Raw genomic sequence first — 19,225 nt, 5'->3', positions numbered from 1 at the left:
ACGACTGCGCTCAGAACATGTAGAAACTAACTTTCGCAAAAAAATTTCCATGCGCTTGTTTCCAGAGCTTTTTCTGTTTTTTATCATATCAAAGGCAGTATATATCTTCTCGGAAATTTATCGAAAATATTTTATTTTTCGATTTCGCACAATGGACAGTGTAATTTCAAAGCTTTTACTTCCATGTAGCCACATATTTTTAGTTGCGTGGTTAGCGGGAAAGAAGTAAAATATTAAGAAAGCACTTGATAATTTTTTACGAATTACACATATTTTGTTCAAGTTAGCGTGGGCGAAAGTGTTTTCTTCAACAAGCAACACTAATACACAGCCTCCCTGTTGCTCAAATTTTTAACAACTTTTAATCGACCCAATAACCCAACGCTCTTTCGCCTAATGTAAAACATAGAGCCATGGAAACAAGGTTGTATATTTCGTATTTTTTACTTCTCGTTCATTTTTACAAGCTCGTGAGCTTGTATTAAAACGCAAATGTGTCCTACAAGAATGGAAATTTTTGCCTCCCTGAGCACCGACACGGGAGTCGTCGTGTGTTCGAATCTCATCTTGGTAACTATTTTTACTTTTTTTATATTTTTTATTTTTTAAAAAGATAAGACAAGTGTTCAAAACACTTGTTTAACTAACTAGTAAATAAAGGTGTTTCTACCAAACTTTTTAAAAGTGAATGTAGGCAGAATTAACTGAATTAATAAATTTCGCAAATTTTGGGGTTTGTGGGTTTGTGGTCTTTCTTCTTCCTGTCAGTCGGTTCACCCAAGACGGACCCATCTAAAATTAAAAGTTCGAGGAATTTTCCGTTCAGGAAGGTCTCACAAATCAATTTTGAAAAATAAGTGTGTAAGCTTGACTGACCGTTCACAGAAATTTCGATAATTTATTTCGATAAAAAATTTTGTGAAAAATGTTATGCTTTTCTTGAGTGATATATCTGACCAGGGTATTTGGATAATTATCAAGAATGTGAAATTCGTATTTGTTGAAATATACCTTTTTTGCGACTTAAGGAGTAAATTTCGCGTGTAATGAATTTGAGTGAGTAAACCTACTTCAAGTATGTGTAAAAATATTTTTTTTAAAAAAATTACCTGAAAATTTAAATTTTCCTGGAGCGTTAAATTTCGCATTTATCAGATTTTTGCGCGAATGCCGCAAAATTTAATATGCGCGAATAAAATCCGTAGCGACAATAAATCCTACGAAACGTACGTACTTAAAACTACTACGAATTGCGGACCAACTACCCTAAACATTATGTCATATATATTATACAAAATATATCTTACAAAACAAAATTTATAATTTAACACACTTGTACACAGATCAGATTGTATTTACATACTTTATTCGAAACAAATTGTATTATTCTAAAAACATCTAACCCCTTGAATAGCAAAACAACTCACGATTAATTGAGGCAACACAAAACTTGTCTCGCTAACTCTTCGCTTGAGAATAATCGCATAAAAACACTTCAAAAATTTATAATTCCACAAACGCACTTCTTCGTGTGGGTTACTGTGGGCATAGCCCTTGCTTAATTTAAAAAATCAACCATGGAAGAGAGTGTATATGCAAGGGGGACGCATTGGTATGGATTGCCGGTGGAGAACAACCACGCCTAACCTTCAGAGTACAACTTAAACAAACAATAAGACTCAAGACTTTTTTGAAGAAGGGAATTCCTAAATGCTACAACTGAAGTAGTTTTGCAGTATTCGTAGTCACTTGTGAAAATAGAAATCCACTTTGCTAATTACGAATATACACACAGTAAGAATTTTTGGAAGCATTAAAAATTTAAAATATATATCTTACACTATACGCTTTTTTATAAGCAACATTTCATATGCAACACGAGGCTGAAATCCTTCAAAAAAAAGCGAAGCAACTTGTAAGCAACTTCCAGCCTGGATTAAGTTAATAAAAAGAGGCTAAAAAAAGAAAAACAGAAACCAAAAAGGTCTAGAAGTTATTTAAGTTTTGCATGTTCGCACTAGACTGAAGACGGATTTCCACGAAGCGAATCGGACGGCGAAGTTTATCAGAGCATGCGCAGTATTGTTTTTTTTTGACTTTGCTTCGAAAGATTCGCCCCGCTAAAAAGCCGAAACAAATCCTAATGTTTAGTGCCTATTAATTTCGCCGTAAACTTTTAACCTATCAGAACGCAGTTATTAGTTTTTAATTTTTAAAAAAAACTCATACTGGAAAGAATTCAAGATAACTGTCTCAATTTCGCACATGTTTTTCTCACTCGTGGAAATCAAAAACGCACGCTATTTACAATTCGCCTTGTGGAAAAGCAAGCAATACACTTAAGTTATATCTTTTCAGGTGCAAATAGTCAACAAGCACAAAATAAGCAACGGTCAAGGCCGTTCCAGAGAAATATAGAGGTGTAGATGCAAACACTAAAACGTGTACACCACAAGAAAAGTTTTTTTTATCTAAAAATCTTCTATAACTTCTTCTTTTATTTTAATATCAGGAAACAAGTAATCCATTCCATTATTACCTAAGTCGTCCATCCTTACATCCAGATCGGCTAAGCTATTGTCGATTACCCTCTGAGAAAAAGAATCATTCTCTCCATTCAAGAGCAGTGAAGTTGCTGAAAGTCTTGATGCTTTGTGTACAGCATTGACATGCTTCAAATAGGCAGTTCTCATTGGAAATCTCAGACTGCAAAAATTACATTCGAAACCGTACGAATCCGCTCCCTGTGACAGGTCGGGCGTGGTTGCGTTTTCACTGATATCAATCCCTTCCTCTGCTTTTATACGAACAGGATAACTGTCGTTTATAGAAAATGCATTTTCGCTTGTTTTTCGTAATTGCTTCGGCTTCCGACCTTTTCGTTTTGGTTTCGCTGTTAATTTATTAGACAATCCTACTTTCTCACTTTGCGTCTCTTCAGTGTGCTCTGTTAGCCAGGAAGCTTTTTTCGAAGCGCGTTTCGCGCCACTGATTGGTCGATTATAAATTCCCTTCTCCACATGTCTTTTGTGATGACAGTTCAGAGCAGATTTATGTCGAAACGGTCGCGCGCAAAACATACACTTGAATGGTAATTCGCCTGTATGTATCAACATATGATCGTTCAAATGCGCTTGCGCCAAGAATTTTCGACCGCATACTGTACACTGGAACCTTTTGTCGCGTCCAGAGCGAAACGATCTACCGTGGGTTACTTTGTGTATGGTAGGGTTTCCATTTTGCAAATCCTGAACAATGACTGGTTGGGCCATCACCACCACAGGGGTTTCTGTTTGAAACGCCATAACTGGCTGAGCCTCCACCGCGGGCGTTTCTTTTTGTTTGGATGCAATAACGGGTTGAACTGTCGCTGTGGTTGGTTCTGTTAGAGATGACGTAAATGGAAGATTAGCCACATCAGAGGCTTTGGAAGGAGATTGGAGATGAGTTGAAGATTCTTGAACTTCCTGTGAATCTGCACAAAATGTTCCCTTCAGTCTTTTACGGCAGTTGTTAAACGCATCAAAATCTCGTATCCGTTCCAATAAAACGTCGTTGGCCGTTTCGTCTAAAGGAAAGTCTAACCACTCTCCCACAGGATATTCACTGGCGTTAATGCGTGACGACACGTGACCTGAGGAATCCAAAACATACACAAAATCAGAGTTATAATAATTTTGTTTCATGCTGTATGCGTACCTGATCATGAAAATAAGTCCTTTACTCGGCGTGCGTACTTTTTTGCACTGAAATATCAACTGCTTTTGTTTACCCTCATCACTAAGTGCATCAGCATTATAGATCGCCGTTGTAGTATGTGTTGGTACATTCGACGTCCTAACAGCGCCTTGCACATAGGTTGTAATGCTCAATGCAGTGGATGGGGTGGACGTGTCAGTTTGTTGAAGGAAATGTGATGACGTTGTCGGCACAGGAGTTGTTTCGTTTCTGTGAAACACTATGTTATTAATAGCAGATTCTAAAGTATTCGAGCCAGGTAAATCAGCAGGTTTAGCAGCGGTCATCTCAAATTTTCGGGGTATGGGTCCTGAAAATACTTCATATTTATGATGTAATTTGATATGACGATTCCAACCGGAGCGTTGCGCGAATCGCTTTCCACAAAACTCGCATTCGTAGGGCATTTCGCCACTGTGAACGTTATAGTGTTCACGGTGATGAAACTTGTTAAAGAAAACTTTTCCACAAACTTTACACGCGTACGCTTGCCGTCCGTTTATACACGACATAATTGGTAAGGCGTCTTCAGATTTCTTTAGTGCAACGTCGACACCAATGCCGTCAAGTATGCCGACCGTCGACGTTTTATTGGTTTCGGCTGACAAACGCATCATTTTGATTTCTTTTCGACGTTTACTAACAGACTTTATATATTGTCGCGCCGACCGCAAAACATCCGGCGTAAAATCGTCATCCGGACGCCCCCTCTTCTTCTTCTCCCCCGATTGTTCCTTCTTTTTTCGTCCTCGCTTTTTCACTGGGAGAAGACTTTCAATATCTGACTCATTATTACGTAAAGTATCAATAACTTCCGACACGGCTATACTAGGCGGTGGAACCGGGCCTGGACCTTTTGAAAGCAAGGGCCGTCGCTTCTTAGTTGAAGTTATTTTCTTGCCGTACGACTTTTGCCGTCGGTTGGAAGCGACGTGCAGTTGATTGTGTTTGTCAAAAAGATCCTTTGACACAAACTTGCGTTGACAAGTTCCACACTCGAAGAATCTTGCATCTGTTGCGGCTGTTCGATGCCACTGATAGTGTTGACGAAACTCGTTGAAGCTTCTAAAACATTTGTTGCATTTCGGGCACAGAAAATCGGGTAACTCGTCACTACTACTCGGAATTGAAAAAGGAGAATTGGGTACATCGTCCACACTTACATTGGGACAAGTGTTTTTATCACAAGGACTGCAATGGGTCTGTATTTTATCGGTCGATAAATCATTCTTGTTGTTCTTACTAGAAAACATCAGAATCCCTTCTGCCAGACACCCACTTGTAGTTGTTAGTGATTCTGCAATATCATCAAAAGTGCTCTTCCCCACATGTTCTTTTTCATGATGGCAGAGGTTGTCAGCGGATACTTCTTGCTCGCAGAAAAAACATGCAGCAAACATTTTATCTAAAATCGGTGGAAACTTTATAAGTCATGCTTAAAAAACACAAATGACATGCTTTTTACTTACAAACTTCTTAAGGTTAGCCCAAACTCTTGATGCATGTTGATTTCATTAGAAAACGGACAACATTTAAACAACGAACGACTCAGAGAATGTTCACAAATGACGTCAACTTTATTTTTAAATTGCTAATCCCCTCTATCCTCCGTCAATATTCGCGAGTCCAAAGATTGAGGGTTGAATGTTTTGCTGATCCCTGGGCAGTAGGCACACTTAACCAAGTTATTTTTTGCGTATAAATATAACTGGTCCTAAATTTTACCTTCATCAGACTTGCTACTCTCTTTTTCTTCATTCTGAAAGAAAAAGTAAACACTGAATGGTAGCTGCCAACTAAAGCTTTAAAAATAACAAGCATCCTAACTTTAAAATACACTTTTTTATAATTTTATATTATTTTAAGTTATATTATTTAATACTAAATATATATCGAAGTATATTCTTAGATAAATGAAAAAAAATATGCTTTTCTACCACAAAGATACATGTTTTTATATATTTATATAATTTCGGGGTTAAAATGACCTTATTGTAAAAAATTAGCAAAGAGAAAAAACTTTTTAAAAATATATAATTGAGTAATTCTAGAGTATATATAGTAGTATTTCATATAGTATAGTATTCTTTATAGTATATAACTATATAGTAGTATTCTAGAGTCGTTTCTACAGGGTGTACACTAATAAAATGAGAACAAAAGTAAGGATATTAAGGAGAATTAAGGAGACAAATTAACATTTTTAAAGGATATTTTGCTGCAAAAAAATAAGGATAATTAAGGAAAAAACCAATTTAAGTTCTCCATCTTTAATGTTACATATTATGTTCTATGATAAGAAAGTTATACATACTATACAAATATACATATAAATTAAGCCCTGAAAGATAGAAAATATAGGATTTCAGGTAACAGAGGAATGTCTAATTTCACTGGTGATGAACAACCCATAAACACTTTTCCAAAAATGTTACGATCAGAAAAATTAAGAAATAAGGAGAAATTAAGGAGGATAGCTAAAATTTCAATTTTTTTAAGTATATTTAAGTACTTTTAAGAAGATTTTCTTTTTCTAAGGTTATTTAAGGAATTTAAGGAGGAGTGGTCACTCTGTTCTAGGTTTAGAAAAATTCAGGCTAAATAAGTCCTTAAAATCTGACTAAATTATGGCATGATCTCAACCTTAACATTAACTAGGTTGTTATAAAAAACATATAGCCATCCCAGCATTACCACTGTGGATTACAAAACGGAAGGATTAATTCACTATTCATTATTTTCTGTAGGTGGTATGACTAGAGGTCTGAAGAATTATATACTCAGATTAGGAATATTAAATTGGTTTTTTTTAACTAGGAAGCCTTATATTTTGTTTAGTTTTTATGATAACCTGGGGGGTCTCATGTTTAAAACGTCTGCTTTATTTTTCGGAGAAATATGAGAAACAATAAAAGTCTATAATAAATAATAGATGATAGATAATAAATAAAAGATATGTTTTGAATGACAATTGATCCTAACAATTTTTTTGTTTTTTTTAAACAAGCCTTTTTTGGCAGATATAGATCACCAGACATGATAAAAACGAAAAAACACGGATAATAGAACTTCATGGTGTCAGTTTCACATCAACACCTTTGTTGAATTTTTAAATATATTTTTTTGACTAAAATTGCTGACATTTCCCTGCTTAAGCCATAAGTTATGCCCCTAATATATGTAAATGTATAGATTACATTGCAAATATTAATAAAAATTTTAAGAACAATTCTGAAATTCAATCCTTGCAAATATGCAGCAAAGAGTTCTCATTGACCATTCAACTCCCTGACATTTCCCTCACATATAAAAAAAAATATTCCTCATTTTTTACTGACAACTTGACAATATTTAGAAATTCTTCACATTTTTGGACTCTACAAAAATTCCTGAGAGATTCGACACCCTGATATGAATCTATTAATTATCTATTTATGATCACCCTACCTTTTTGGCCCAAAAACTATCCACCAGATGTTGAACATCTTTTAACTCAGTGCTTGGAACCCAAGTTGGAAGCCATTCAATTTTGTAGAAACAAATATCATCCTAAAAGAGAGAAATAAAACACTGCTGTACATATCAACATCAATATCAATGTGGAGACGACTTGAAAATGACATAAGTAAAAACGAACGTACTCACAATCAGGCTCATTCTAATCCTCTAACTGCTGATATTACTAAGAACTAAAATAAGACTAGAAAGCTTTAAATGTTTCATAAAAAAAACTATCTGTCTGTAAATAAACAAAACAAAAAGCCAACTCTTATCAATGTTAATTAAAAACATTATAATCCAATTTAATAAAATCAAACCAGTTTCTTTTTCCTTTTCCTCATTTTAGGATTCACCTTGTTTCCCTCTCTTTAGGCAATTGCATCCTCTTTTTAAGCAAACCCGCTTTTTTATTGAGATTTCACTAAAATTCATACTTAATAAGAATGTCAAATTTAAGTTAGTCAAAAATAATCTCTAGATTATCTAAATTTAGATACAACTTTTATAAACTAATTAATAACTTTTATGCACCAGAGAAACACGGTACAATCAATAACATTACATCTACTTAAAGGGAAATTGGTATTTCCACAATAGCCTATAGCCAAAGGATCTCCTTTCTAATGTAAAGCCAATCTCCTCAGTTGCACCCATTTTAATTTTAATATACCCCCTCTAGGTAAAAAGAGCAGGAAGGGCACATCAAGCACAAAAACCAATTTAAAACAAACTGACCCAAGGTTTGCTAAGATAAAAATGTACTTTTTTTACCTTTAGGAAAATATGACAAAAAAACGAAAGGCATAATTACACAAGGCCAAGTTCGGACAGTGGTGTTAAATAAATTATTGTGTATAAGGAAATAGAAAAAAATGTTACACATCAATCATGAATAACAAGGCTAGGTAATATGCTTAGCACATATACTTAAAAAAATTCCCTACCAGAACCAAATAAAATATTTATAACCGTGAAAAACATGTACCATGTATATTTCTGTTGATTTTAATTTAATTATTATTTTATTTGTAGTTCGACAAGGTATTATTTTATAGCTACAAATAATAAACACCATCAAATAGCTTTCATTACCCAAATTAAGTAGTAAATGTAGTAAATGAACTCTTAGATCTTCAGGCTGTCAGAAAAATATATCTATATAATAATACGAAACTTCTGTTTGTCTATTTGTCTGTGAGTTTTGCAACCAGAATATTTTTTGTTCCATTATCTATTTGTTGCTGCTGATAACTGATGTCAATAACTAAATTATCATTAGTGAAGCCATTGCATTGTATTTTTACATTAAGGGTTTAATAACTTGGAAACAGGTATGTCATCTCCTGCATGGGTAACTAGGGACCACCTGAGACCTATTTAGGCCAATTTCTCAAAGCTGGGTCAATGCAACCGTTTCAGAACAGATGATCAACAAGCCTTTAATCCTTTATCTCTTCAATTGTTTGTCACAGAACTGATCCTATACATTTTCTTGATCAGTATTTTGAGCTCCGTACAATGAAAGTAACCTTGATTTAAATTTCTAAAAAAAATTATTGGTACATTGGAACGTAATTGCTGACGTCAGCAAATTTTTTCACTTACAAGTTCGTCAAAAGCACATGATCATATACATTATTTTGACCAAGTGCTTGAGTTTTTAGCTCTATAACGATGGAAGTAACTGTGGAATTTTTTTCTAAAAAATTGTTTTTGAATATGCAATATATATGTCATCAAAACTTCTATAACCTAACTTTTTCATCATCCTTTTGCTTAAGGGTTTTTTTCATGGGCCTATCGACTAGCATAGTTTAACTTGGTACAATGATGCAGTCTAGTCACAGGTTGTGTACAGTTAGATTTTGACTTTGTTACTGGCAAAGTCGCGCTTAACTTGAATACCTCTTCTTCTCTATTTAAGCAGAGGGAGTCTGCTTGTCTGAGACATATCCAAAAACACACGTGGAAAGATTTAAATATTAATTACAGAGCCACCCCAGATTTGTGCAGTTATTAATCCAAAGCGCGTTGCTCAAAGGAGCATGCAACACAATTTTTTGGAAACTCCATGAGAATAAGTACACGCATACACAAATAAAATAAGCCCTCGACCTTGCCGGAGAATTTACTTTTTAAATATGGCAATTAAACTTGGGATTGACATTCAAGGACAATTTCTAATTTGCAGAATTTTACAGACTCTTAGCTGTATATGAGCTTTTTCATAAAAGGACAAAAATAGCCCGGTATATCATCATCATCATCATCATTCTCGGCTTAACGTCCGTTTTCCATGCTAGCATGGGTTGGACGGGGTATATTAACGACCCTCTTCCAATCTGATCTAGACTGTGTTAGATCGAAACTCAACTTCCTCTCTATCAAGTCTGTCCTTATAACCTCCTGCCAAGTCTTTCTCGGTCTGCCTCTGGGCTTTGCCCCAGGAACTATCAAGTCTCTACACTTTCTTACCCAATTATCCTCCTCCATTCTTTCCAAGTGCCCGGTATATATATATATATATATATATATATATAACATAACCAGAGGTTTTTTAAAAAGTGTATTGATAAAAACCAGGTCATGCGCATCTGTAAATTATGCTAAATCATGTCCTATGTTAAGTGAAAGGCTAGAATACTTTGGACAGAATAAGCAGTCTGTTGGGCAAATATAATTAAAATGACTGATGAATGATTTATCTTAAGTAAAATTTTCCAATTGCTTCCAGGAGAGGGAGAGAGGATCAAAAGGGTGAATTTTAGAAAGGGGTCTTTAAAGCATACCTTCCAACCCTGGAATCCTCTAAATTCGGAGATTGAGTGAACTTAATTTAGATTTTTAGGAGGCGCTGCCATGTTTGGTGCTTAGGGGGAAAATTCAAGATTTTGAGCCTCTAGATGCTTGGAAAAGCATTTTCGAGAATCTTCAAGGTAAGATAACTGACCACCATTTCAACGCAATTTCAGTAAAACCTACGGCAGTACAAGGTTTAGAGCTGTTTTTCACCAGACATCATTGTGTTAAAAAAGAATGAATATGATTGTAGATTATTTTAAGAATTTAAATTTTCGCTGGGTTAACTTACCTAACGTAAATGTATGTTTTTATACAACTTTATCATGTATATACACCACTTACCCACGCCAACAAAGACAAAATCGTAACGGAATTGTGAGAGAGTTTCTCGGTCTGGCTGAATGAACATACCTTCCCGTACTCCTGTTTGAAAGATTCCTGATCTTTCGAACGGGAGTACGAAAAGGTATGTTTAAAATCGGAAGACTTTGCTCAAAACTGGAGGGTTGGAATATATGTTAAAGGTCCCATTTGAGCTACAGAAAAATTTAAAATCAACTAGACAGCAATGGATAAAACTGATTTGAGTATACGAAACCTAGCTATGCTTACACTAATTATCTCCCCATCCTAGCAAATGTTGTGCTGGGTTATTACATATTAAAAGTTTAATCTGTATAATACATAGAATCTTGGCTAACTAGCTAGCTAGCCAACTATAAAACCACATAATACAAAATTAGAAACAGAGAAAAGAAAAGAAAAATGAATGCCGTGTAGTAGCTAGCTAGCTATAGTCATCTAGCTAGCTAGTTACCTAAAATGAAAGCTCAAACTAAAATAAATTTAGCTAGCTAGCCAGGTTATCTAGCTAGCAGTTGAAGCTTAGATAAGAAATTTATTTATTCAAAAATGCCCAGGCTTGAAATACCTTGCTGCAGGCAGAATCCACTACTTGTTTCACTTTCAATTTTATTTTCATCCTGAAAATGAGTGAACAGTGAAAGCCAGTTGTTCCTTCCGCACATTCACCCTTCACCTTCTTTTCATCCTACAAAACACTTTTAACACGGTTTCCTCTGGTTGTGGTTAATTGGGGGGCCAAAGTATATTTAACGTCCCGGCGCCTAATGGCAATAACGCAATAACATATTCGGTCCGCTTCTTGCTGGGCGAAAGGCCGCCGTTTTTTACAAAGGTTGTATATTCAGAGACCCTGATCACTCAAAATAACAACATATTATATATTTTAGAGAGAGAACTGATTAATTAATTGATGTTTACACGCTGACAAAACACTCTGGAGATCAATGTCACTCATTATGACATTCGTCGCTGCTCTTGTGGTGCTTCGAAGACAGAGTAGGCAGCAGCTCCTTAGTAAAGAAAAATTTAATTTCGTCTTAATCCATAAACTGGAGGAGATGTTTTTGGTCACCTTTCTTTTTGCAGCTAGATGTTCGGTCGCTTGGAAAAAGAAACGATTATATTCTAGACTTATTTCACCAAATCACGTAAAAACAAGAGGGGTGTGACGAACCCATGTTCAACCCTGATTTAAATTACATTTGGAGATTAGGTTAAAAACCCTAACGTCACAAAAAACCGTTTGTCCTCTCTGGTCCAGAATTCTCTTGTTGACATATCAACTCTTGCTTTATTGGATATGTTAGTTGAAACGCGTGAGAATTCTTCACCTATAAATTATCTGAGCGTTGGTTTAATAACAACGTGCATACATATCTCTCCAAGTATTTCAGTAGTAAGATTTCCTAACTCATGATCTCTTGAGATGATTATTCCACCTTTTGCACGCAAGAGTGCATGCTGGAGATCCAAATGGCTGCCGCATATACATGTTGTCGAAATTCTTTCTAATGGTACGTTGTACCTAATTCTAACTGCATCCCAAGATGCTTTCAGAGAGATATAAATGGTGCGTTCAAGCACACTTTTGCCTAAAAACGCGAAAATGTGCTTGAACGCATCACGCATTTTCCGAAAATGTGCCAGAAATTTTCGTGACGTCACGATATCATCCCTCAAATAAGTATCAAGGGAATTCCCCGAAATCACCCCGAATCCCATAATCCCACAATCCCGGAAATACCAACATTCTCGAGTATGCGCAATAGCAACTAACAGGAATAATGCTGACATCAACAAAAATCTCGAGCATTCACAATTGAGTAGGGGAGAGTCCCATACTCAAACACGAGCATGCCAGAACGCCTATTGAATTTAAAAAATGTATAATAAACAGGATGAGTTGGTTGAAAAATGCAATCAGCAAAATTTATAACACCGTATCAGCTCCAGTATCAGCAACTCGCGAAGCTCTTGCTGATCGATTACAGAGCGTGAGGGATACCGCTGCATACTATTACAACAGGCCAAGGGAGCAAATTTCGGGAACGCTTTATGGTGACGTTCAGGAGGATGCACGAGAAGGGCATAGCACTGAGTAGTCTACCGAAAGCACTGAGTCTGTGGAACACAACAAGGCAATGAATGGAGCTTACAAGAGCTTTCGATTGGAAGGGCGTGGCAAGACGAATACTGACAGTTACATCGATCTTGTGAGAGTACAGGTAGAGAAGCTTATTGAAGAGCAGGTAGGTACGTTAAATGCCGCTAAAATTCAGCTATATCTATGGGTAATGTGGAAGAAACAAGAAGAGGTGGTGCTAGCGTTAGACGGCGGGGATGATGCCAGAGCTACCCACGAGTTGAAAAGGCATTCAACAGCAAAATGGTAAAAGTGTTTCAAGGTAGCGACATTGAAGAACTGCTACAGGCTATTTTCGCACACCTCAAGACACAAGTGGAGCACCCCGCGTTACCAAAGTCCGGTTTTACCATTGACCACAATATGCACCTGGGCATCGATTTTCACAAGCTCCAGCTGACGCGCGGGTCTTCGTACATAGACTTACCTGCCTGGATTTTACGGGAAAAGGCTGTGATTAACCCTAGGAATGAGGATGAGGAGTGTTTCAAGTGGGCTTTGATAGCGGCAATGCATCACGGGGAGATTGCAAATAATCCGCAACGTATAAGCAATCTGCGACCCTTTGTAGATCAATATAACTGGGAGGGATTCGAGTTTACAGTAGCCCTCAACAAGATCGGTAAGTTTGAAGAGCAGAACCCTGAGTGTGCGGTTAACATGCTCTTCGTCTCGGATAAGACTATCTATATCGGACACAGGTCTGAGTATAATATCAAGCGTGATAAGCAGGCTAACTTGCTGATGATTACCGATGGTGAGAGCAAGTACTACACAGCGGTGAAATCAGAAAGCGCAAGAGAAAGTCACTACGACTATTGCACGAGTCATGGGGAGGTGAACATGAAGATGCCTACCGAGAATGAAAAATGGTTGCAATACCAGGATGGTCAGGGCTCTATGCGGACTTTGAAAGCCTCTTAGTCCCTGTAGATCAACCAGAGCAACCGAAGGCCAAGAAGGGTGGGGATCCATACACGGAGAAGCTTGCACATCACGTACCATGTGCCTGGTGCTTATATAGTACGTTTGCATATGGGGATGTACCTGATCCACTGAGGCTTTACAGCGGAAAGAACTGCGTGGAGAAGCTTGTGGACATATTGGAGAAGGAGATAAGAAGATTGTACTCGCTCTATCCACAGCAGCCCATGACAGAGCTGACGGATGTGTTGAAGAGAGGGCACGAAGCGGCAGAAAGCTGTCACATATGCCTGAAACCATTTGGTAACCCCGAGAACCGTAAAGTCAGAGACCACTGCCACTATATGGAATTGTATCGAAGTGCTGCACACGATCTTTGCAACTTGAGGTACTGGATCCCGAGCTTTGTGCCGGTAGCCTTTCACAATTTAAGCGGGTATGACGCGCACTTGTTCATCAGAGAATTCGGGCGTAAATTAAACAAAGATAATGTCAGTGTTATTGCTGGGAACAAGGAGAAGCACATCTCTTTCAGTGTATCAATCCCGGTCACGCTGGCAGGTCTGACTGATAGGAATGGAAAGCCTGTGGAGAAAATGGTGGAACTCCGGTTTATCGACAGCTACCGCTTCATGGGATATAGCCTGGATGCCTTAGCATGTAGTTTAACAGATAAGCAATGCAAACATCTAAGACGCAGCGTTGAAGACAATGATGAGCTATTCAAACTCATGCGGCGGAAGGGTGTGTACCCATATGAGTACGTTGATAGCTGGGGGAGATTCAAAGAGCGGATCGTAGCCCCAAAAAAAGCATTCTACAGTAAGTTGAATATGAAGGGCATTAGCGATGAGGATTATGAGCATGCACAAAAGGTATGCAATTGGATGTGTGACTCTTGGTGATTATCACGACGTGTACTTGAACACTGATGTCGTGCTGCTAGCCGATGTGTTTGAAACTTTCCGCAATACTTACCAAGAGCTCCTCACAGACATCGACATGCTCTTGATGTTTGAAAAGGGCCTACCAGGGGGGATCACACAAGCCGTATAAAGGTATGCCGAAGCCAACAACTCATATATGTTGGACTACAAGTCCGACGAAGCCAGCACTTTTCTACAGTACCTAGACGCCAACAATTTATATTGGTGGGCGATGGTTCAGAACCTTCCAACAAAGGGCTTTAGATGGATTAAGGACCTTGAGAAGTTCACACCCGAGCTCATCGAGAAATTGGTGGAGAAAGACAACAGGTGGTACATCCTTGAAGTTGACGTTGAGTATCCGCAGGCTTTGCACAAGACCCATAACGATTTCTCCTTCCTGTCAGAGACTATGACGATTAGGAAGGTGCGGAAGTTAGTATCTAACTTATATAACAAGCAAAGGTATGTGGTGCATATCAGAACCTTGAACCAGGCGCTGAAGCATAGCTTGGTCTTGACGAAAGAATACCGCTCGATCAAGTTTGAACAAGAGGCGTGGTTGAAGCCGTATATAGACAAGAATACCCAGCTCCGTACCAAAGCGAAGACTAAATCCAAGCAGGACTTTTTCAAGTTGATGAACAACAGTGTGTTCGGTAAAACCATGGTGAATTTACGGAATCACCGAGACATAAAGCTGATTACCGATGAGCAGCAGTACAGGAAATTCGTCCAAAAACCCAACTTCAAAGATAGTGTACGGTTCAGCGAGAACTTGATCGACGTGGAGATGGGGAAACTCAAGATCACCATGAACAAGCCCGTGTATCTTGAGCAAGCCATAATGGATATTATGAGCAAGCTCGTAATATATGAGTTCTATCACGACTATATGAAGCTGAAGTACGGAAAGAGAGCCCAGCTGTGCTATACGGACACTGAATCCCTCGTGTATGAGCTCGAGACCCAAGACGTCTATAAGGATGTCGCGGGAGATGTAGAGGCAAGGTTTGATACCAGCGGGTATGTTGAGCAACGGCCGCTACCTCTAGGCAAGAACAAGAAAGTCATAGGCCTTATGAAGGACGAGCTTAACGGTAAGATCATGACAGAGTTTATCGCGCTTAGGTTGAAGAAGTACGCGTATCACAAGGTGGATGAGAGTAAAAGGCAAGCAGTGCAAAGGCACTAAGAGGTGCGTGGTGTCAGAGGGTATAAGCTTCGAAGACTATAAGGAGTACTTGTTCGGTGGCAAAACAATGTATAGAGAGCAGGTCCTATTTGAGCATAAGAAGCACGAGATCTATACGGTCAGCAAAAGCAAAATAGCACTAAACAGAGACGATGACAAGCGGATCATCGCGGAAGATGGGGTTAACACGTTAGCAAGAGGGTTCGTTCACCAACCCCTTTGAGACTTCCAAAAACTGTCCAGATTATTGTAAAGTACTACTTTACAAAATCCACAAGATGGAAGATGGTAAAAAAATGTACGAGATTTAAACAACCATTATCTTTAGACAGTTTTAAAATCGACAAACGCAACGGTCAATTGACAAAACAGTGTATCAAATGCTTAGATAGTCAGAAGGTGAGAAAGGAACGTATAAAAAGCCCGCATAAAAAACGAAGGCGGGAATGTCCCATATGCGATTTCCCTGCTTATCAGTATCAGCTTATTAAATCCAGGATTTGTTACGCTCTAAGGTATGACACGGAGATAGCCTCTACTGAGTACCTGGGGTGCGAAACTTGCACATTTATTGGACATATCCAGGCTCAATTCAGAGACGAGATGAGCTGGAACAACCAGGGGCAGTGACAATTTGATCACAAGGTACCACTCAAGTATAGGGAGAACGGAGAATACCCCAGCAAAGAAGTGCAACTCGCGAGGATTATATCATTACACCAACATGTAGCCTATGTGGGTTGCAGATAATCAAAAGAAGGGCCATCGATATATAGCCTAGTTAGAATGCGGTTTTGTATCGAGTACACAAGACAAATGGACGTTGTGTTACTAATCGCCGTGCTATTGCCATACGCTCTGATCGTGCTCTGTTATCTGAGATATAGAAGGCTATTAATAAATATGTCTAATCTCGCTGATATAATCAATGTAGTCGACACACCAGCAGAAGCCCTTGAGCAACGTGAAAAACCCCTGGACAAACGTCAAGTTTTAAAAGATGCGCGTAAAGGTAAGGTACACCTCCTACCAAAGAAGTGTACAGAAGCCTATATTTACAAAGCAACGGACGAGGTGATCGATAAAGTGTACTCTGAGTACGCAAAGGCCTTGCTACCTTGTACCTCGAAGCCACGTTGATGCCTGTGAAGATGTATTTATACGTATTTCCATACATCTTGTCATGGAGCATGCACAGCAAGTCGAAGTGGTGCATTTCGTTAGGCTTTGTGTTGGTGAAATGTGGGTAATTGATGCGCTCGGGGCCTCGGATATGTCGGAGCCAAGCAAGTTGACGAGTCAACCAGTGAGTAACACGCTTCCTAGAGAGACTACTCTGCTCGGAGAGTAGTTTGATCGCCTTGCGTCCAGTCCAAAGATGTTCCGGGGTATAATAAATATTGATAAGCTTTTCAGCTTCTTCTTCTGTGAGGATATGTTTTGCTTTCGACATGTTTATTTTACATATCGAAAAACGTTCTTTACATATACTTGTACGCTGCAAAACCTAAAAGTGCTAGCGAGCCCACAATGAACGTGAGCTTGCCGTCTTTTTGTTGCTTCGAAGGTACATAATAGTCCGAGAGCTTTGGGGCTTTTTCGATCGTCGCGATATAATACTATCGCATACCCTCATCCAACTCTTTCGCCAGCTTGGCGCTTAAGCTCTCGCTGCTTGTTGTACCAATCGATTTTTGCTTGACGATCCCGCACCCACTGTGATTGAGCTTCTTGTAATTGTTCAATAGCTTTGTCATGCCTCTTACGTTCTGCTTCGCCAAGCCCCGAGAGCTTGGAGAATAGGAAGTTACTCCCCGAGAATGCCAGGGCGTTAATCAACGCTCCTCCTGCCATTACTGCTAAGGTAGCCATGTTTATTTCTAGTACTCCGTAGAATGCCACCTCCCATCTTTGATGTAAAGTTGCGCATCTTAGAGCAAGAACACTTAGCACTTGAAATCCCCAGTTTCGACAGCTTTCTTGGTCATGATTTATACCGTCTGACAACCGCTGTAGAGGCCTTCCAGAACCGTGCAAGCTGTGATCGGGTGTCGCACGGAAGTCGATGAACAGCGCATAGCGCTTAGTCATGAACTGATCGATGGTTACCTCCGAGTCGTGGCTCCCAAAGAGTTCAACGACTTGCTCTAGATGGTCCTTCGGTAGCATCGCGTGCGAATACAGTTCATTCGGCTCACCTTCTACCGTTATCGCGATTTTCTCGATCTTGGGGTTGTAGAAGATCTCATTAGCGCCTGCATAAGGTTTCACTTTGCTGGGATATACAAAGAATAGCAAGAAACCCTTCAAGCTCATGGCGGGAGTGTCGATTTGCAAGTTGTAGGAGGTATCAGCTTTCTTCATCGTTATAACCTTGCTACGGAGTACACGCTCATAGGGCAGGGCGAGACGGCTGTAGCGTGACATCATAGCACTCGCGAGGCCCTCATTTGTAATTTTATCAAACTCGAAGTAGATGTTGGTAATTTTATAAGCGCCATCAGCTTAGCTACCGTGCTTCCAGCAGCTGGTGTACCATCATCTTTGATCACTTGGTCATAGGGTGCGAATTGTATTGCGAACTGCAGTTTGTCGTGTAATCCTGCTTGATAGAATGGTAGGTTTCTAGTGAGTTCGAAAAATTTGCCGATGGGGATGCAAAAGGTGTTCCCATAGGCTGCCACAATCGCCTCTTCTTCATCGTTTCCTGCATGGCCGCTGGCTTTGACTTGCAGGGCTCTGATGTTGCCATCGTTGGGATTGATGCCTTCTAGAATTAGATTGTTCTAACGTTCAAATTTTGGCAACCACAAGTCCCTATATACTGCGAACACATTGAAATCGCTGATATTTTGCACTTTGTGGCCGTTCAAGCTTATGCGAAGGTTTTGTACCAAGGCCTTGCCGATGTTGTTGACGATGGTACGTTTCGTGTTGATACCAGTAAGCTCCAGGTCGAATAGGAGTTTGAGAGAGCTTGGGAAAATTACATCATCTTTACCCAAATTGGGTGCCTCCGCGTACAAGTCTTCGTTATGATTGATCGTGCTAGGGTTGTGTGAGACCTTGACACGCTGTTTCTTGCCTTTCATGGCAAGCATAGTCTTTAATTCCTTGTGAAGATCTAGCTTCGTTCCGTGCATTTATTAGTAGGCAATTTTAACTTGAAATAAATGGATGAAAATCCAGGATACGATAACGAAGGCTTTATACAAGAGGAAGATATTCAATATGAGGACGTGGAGTTCAGTAGCACGAGTAAGATCCTTAGACCTGGGGATATTCCAGGAGCAAGCACTACGCCTGCAACACCTTCAGGAGGTACCACGACGAGACAATGACATCTCACAGAAAGGCAGGAGCTACTAAGATCAAATGTTGATAGCCTTTACGAAGCTTTTAGTGGAAAGCTGGGAGAGCCGAGTGCGAGATACTATAACGAGTTTGAGGTCGACGGAAACCGACTTCTTTACGATGGCATAGAGCTCACGAAAATGAATGGTGAGCTCAGGAGTATTGCCGAGATACAACAGAGGTTGAGGATGAATCGTTTGCGAGCCATGGGGTTCACCGACTATACTACACCACACAAGGGTAATAAAGCACAGGCCGAGAACCTCGCGCTAGAGG

The 19,225-nt window shown here is 39.0% G+C and overlaps 2 protein-coding genes across 3 annotated transcripts; one reads left to right on the top strand and one right to left on the bottom strand.

Moving 5' to 3' along the window:
• Positions 1 to 1,122: 1,122 nt before the first annotated feature.
• On the bottom strand, positions 1,123 to 11,179 carry LOC130647621 (zinc finger protein Xfin-like). Of its 2 annotated transcripts, XM_057453553.1 has the most exons (5): positions 10,973 to 11,104; positions 7,384 to 7,427; positions 7,186 to 7,287; positions 5,464 to 5,497; positions 1,123 to 5,143 (listed from the first exon to the last, which is right to left on the bottom strand). In XM_057453553.1, the coding sequence occupies exons 2-5, from the start codon at positions 7,393 to 7,395 to the stop codon at positions 2,472 to 2,474; spliced, it is 2,820 nt and encodes a 939-aa protein (XP_057309536.1). In that variant the 5' UTR covers positions 7,396 to 7,427; positions 10,973 to 11,104; the 3' UTR covers positions 1,123 to 2,471. The 2 variants fall into 2 exon arrangements, with proteins under 2 accessions (XP_057309536.1, XP_057309535.1); XM_057453552.1 differs by lacking the exon at positions 7,384 to 7,427 and having other exon boundaries at positions 10,973 to 11,179.
• Positions 11,180 to 12,913: 1,734 nt separating this feature from the next.
• On the top strand, positions 12,914 to 14,379 carry LOC130648190 (uncharacterized). The gene is made up of 2 exons (XM_057454229.1): positions 12,914 to 13,439; positions 13,484 to 14,379. Exons 1-2 carry the CDS (start codon positions 12,914 to 12,916, stop codon positions 14,377 to 14,379), a joined length of 1,422 nt encoding a protein of 473 aa, XP_057310212.1.
• The last annotated feature ends 4,846 nt before the right edge of the window (positions 14,380 to 19,225 follow it).

Source organism: Hydractinia symbiolongicarpus, chromosome 6 (assembly GCF_029227915.1).
Source record: "Hydractinia symbiolongicarpus strain clone_291-10 chromosome 6, HSymV2.1, whole genome shotgun sequence".
Lineage (NCBI taxonomy): Eukaryota > Metazoa > Cnidaria > Hydrozoa > Anthoathecata > Hydractiniidae > Hydractinia > Hydractinia symbiolongicarpus.
The sequence above is the reverse complement of the archived record's forward strand: the minus strand, read 5'-3'. Positions and strand labels throughout refer to the sequence as shown.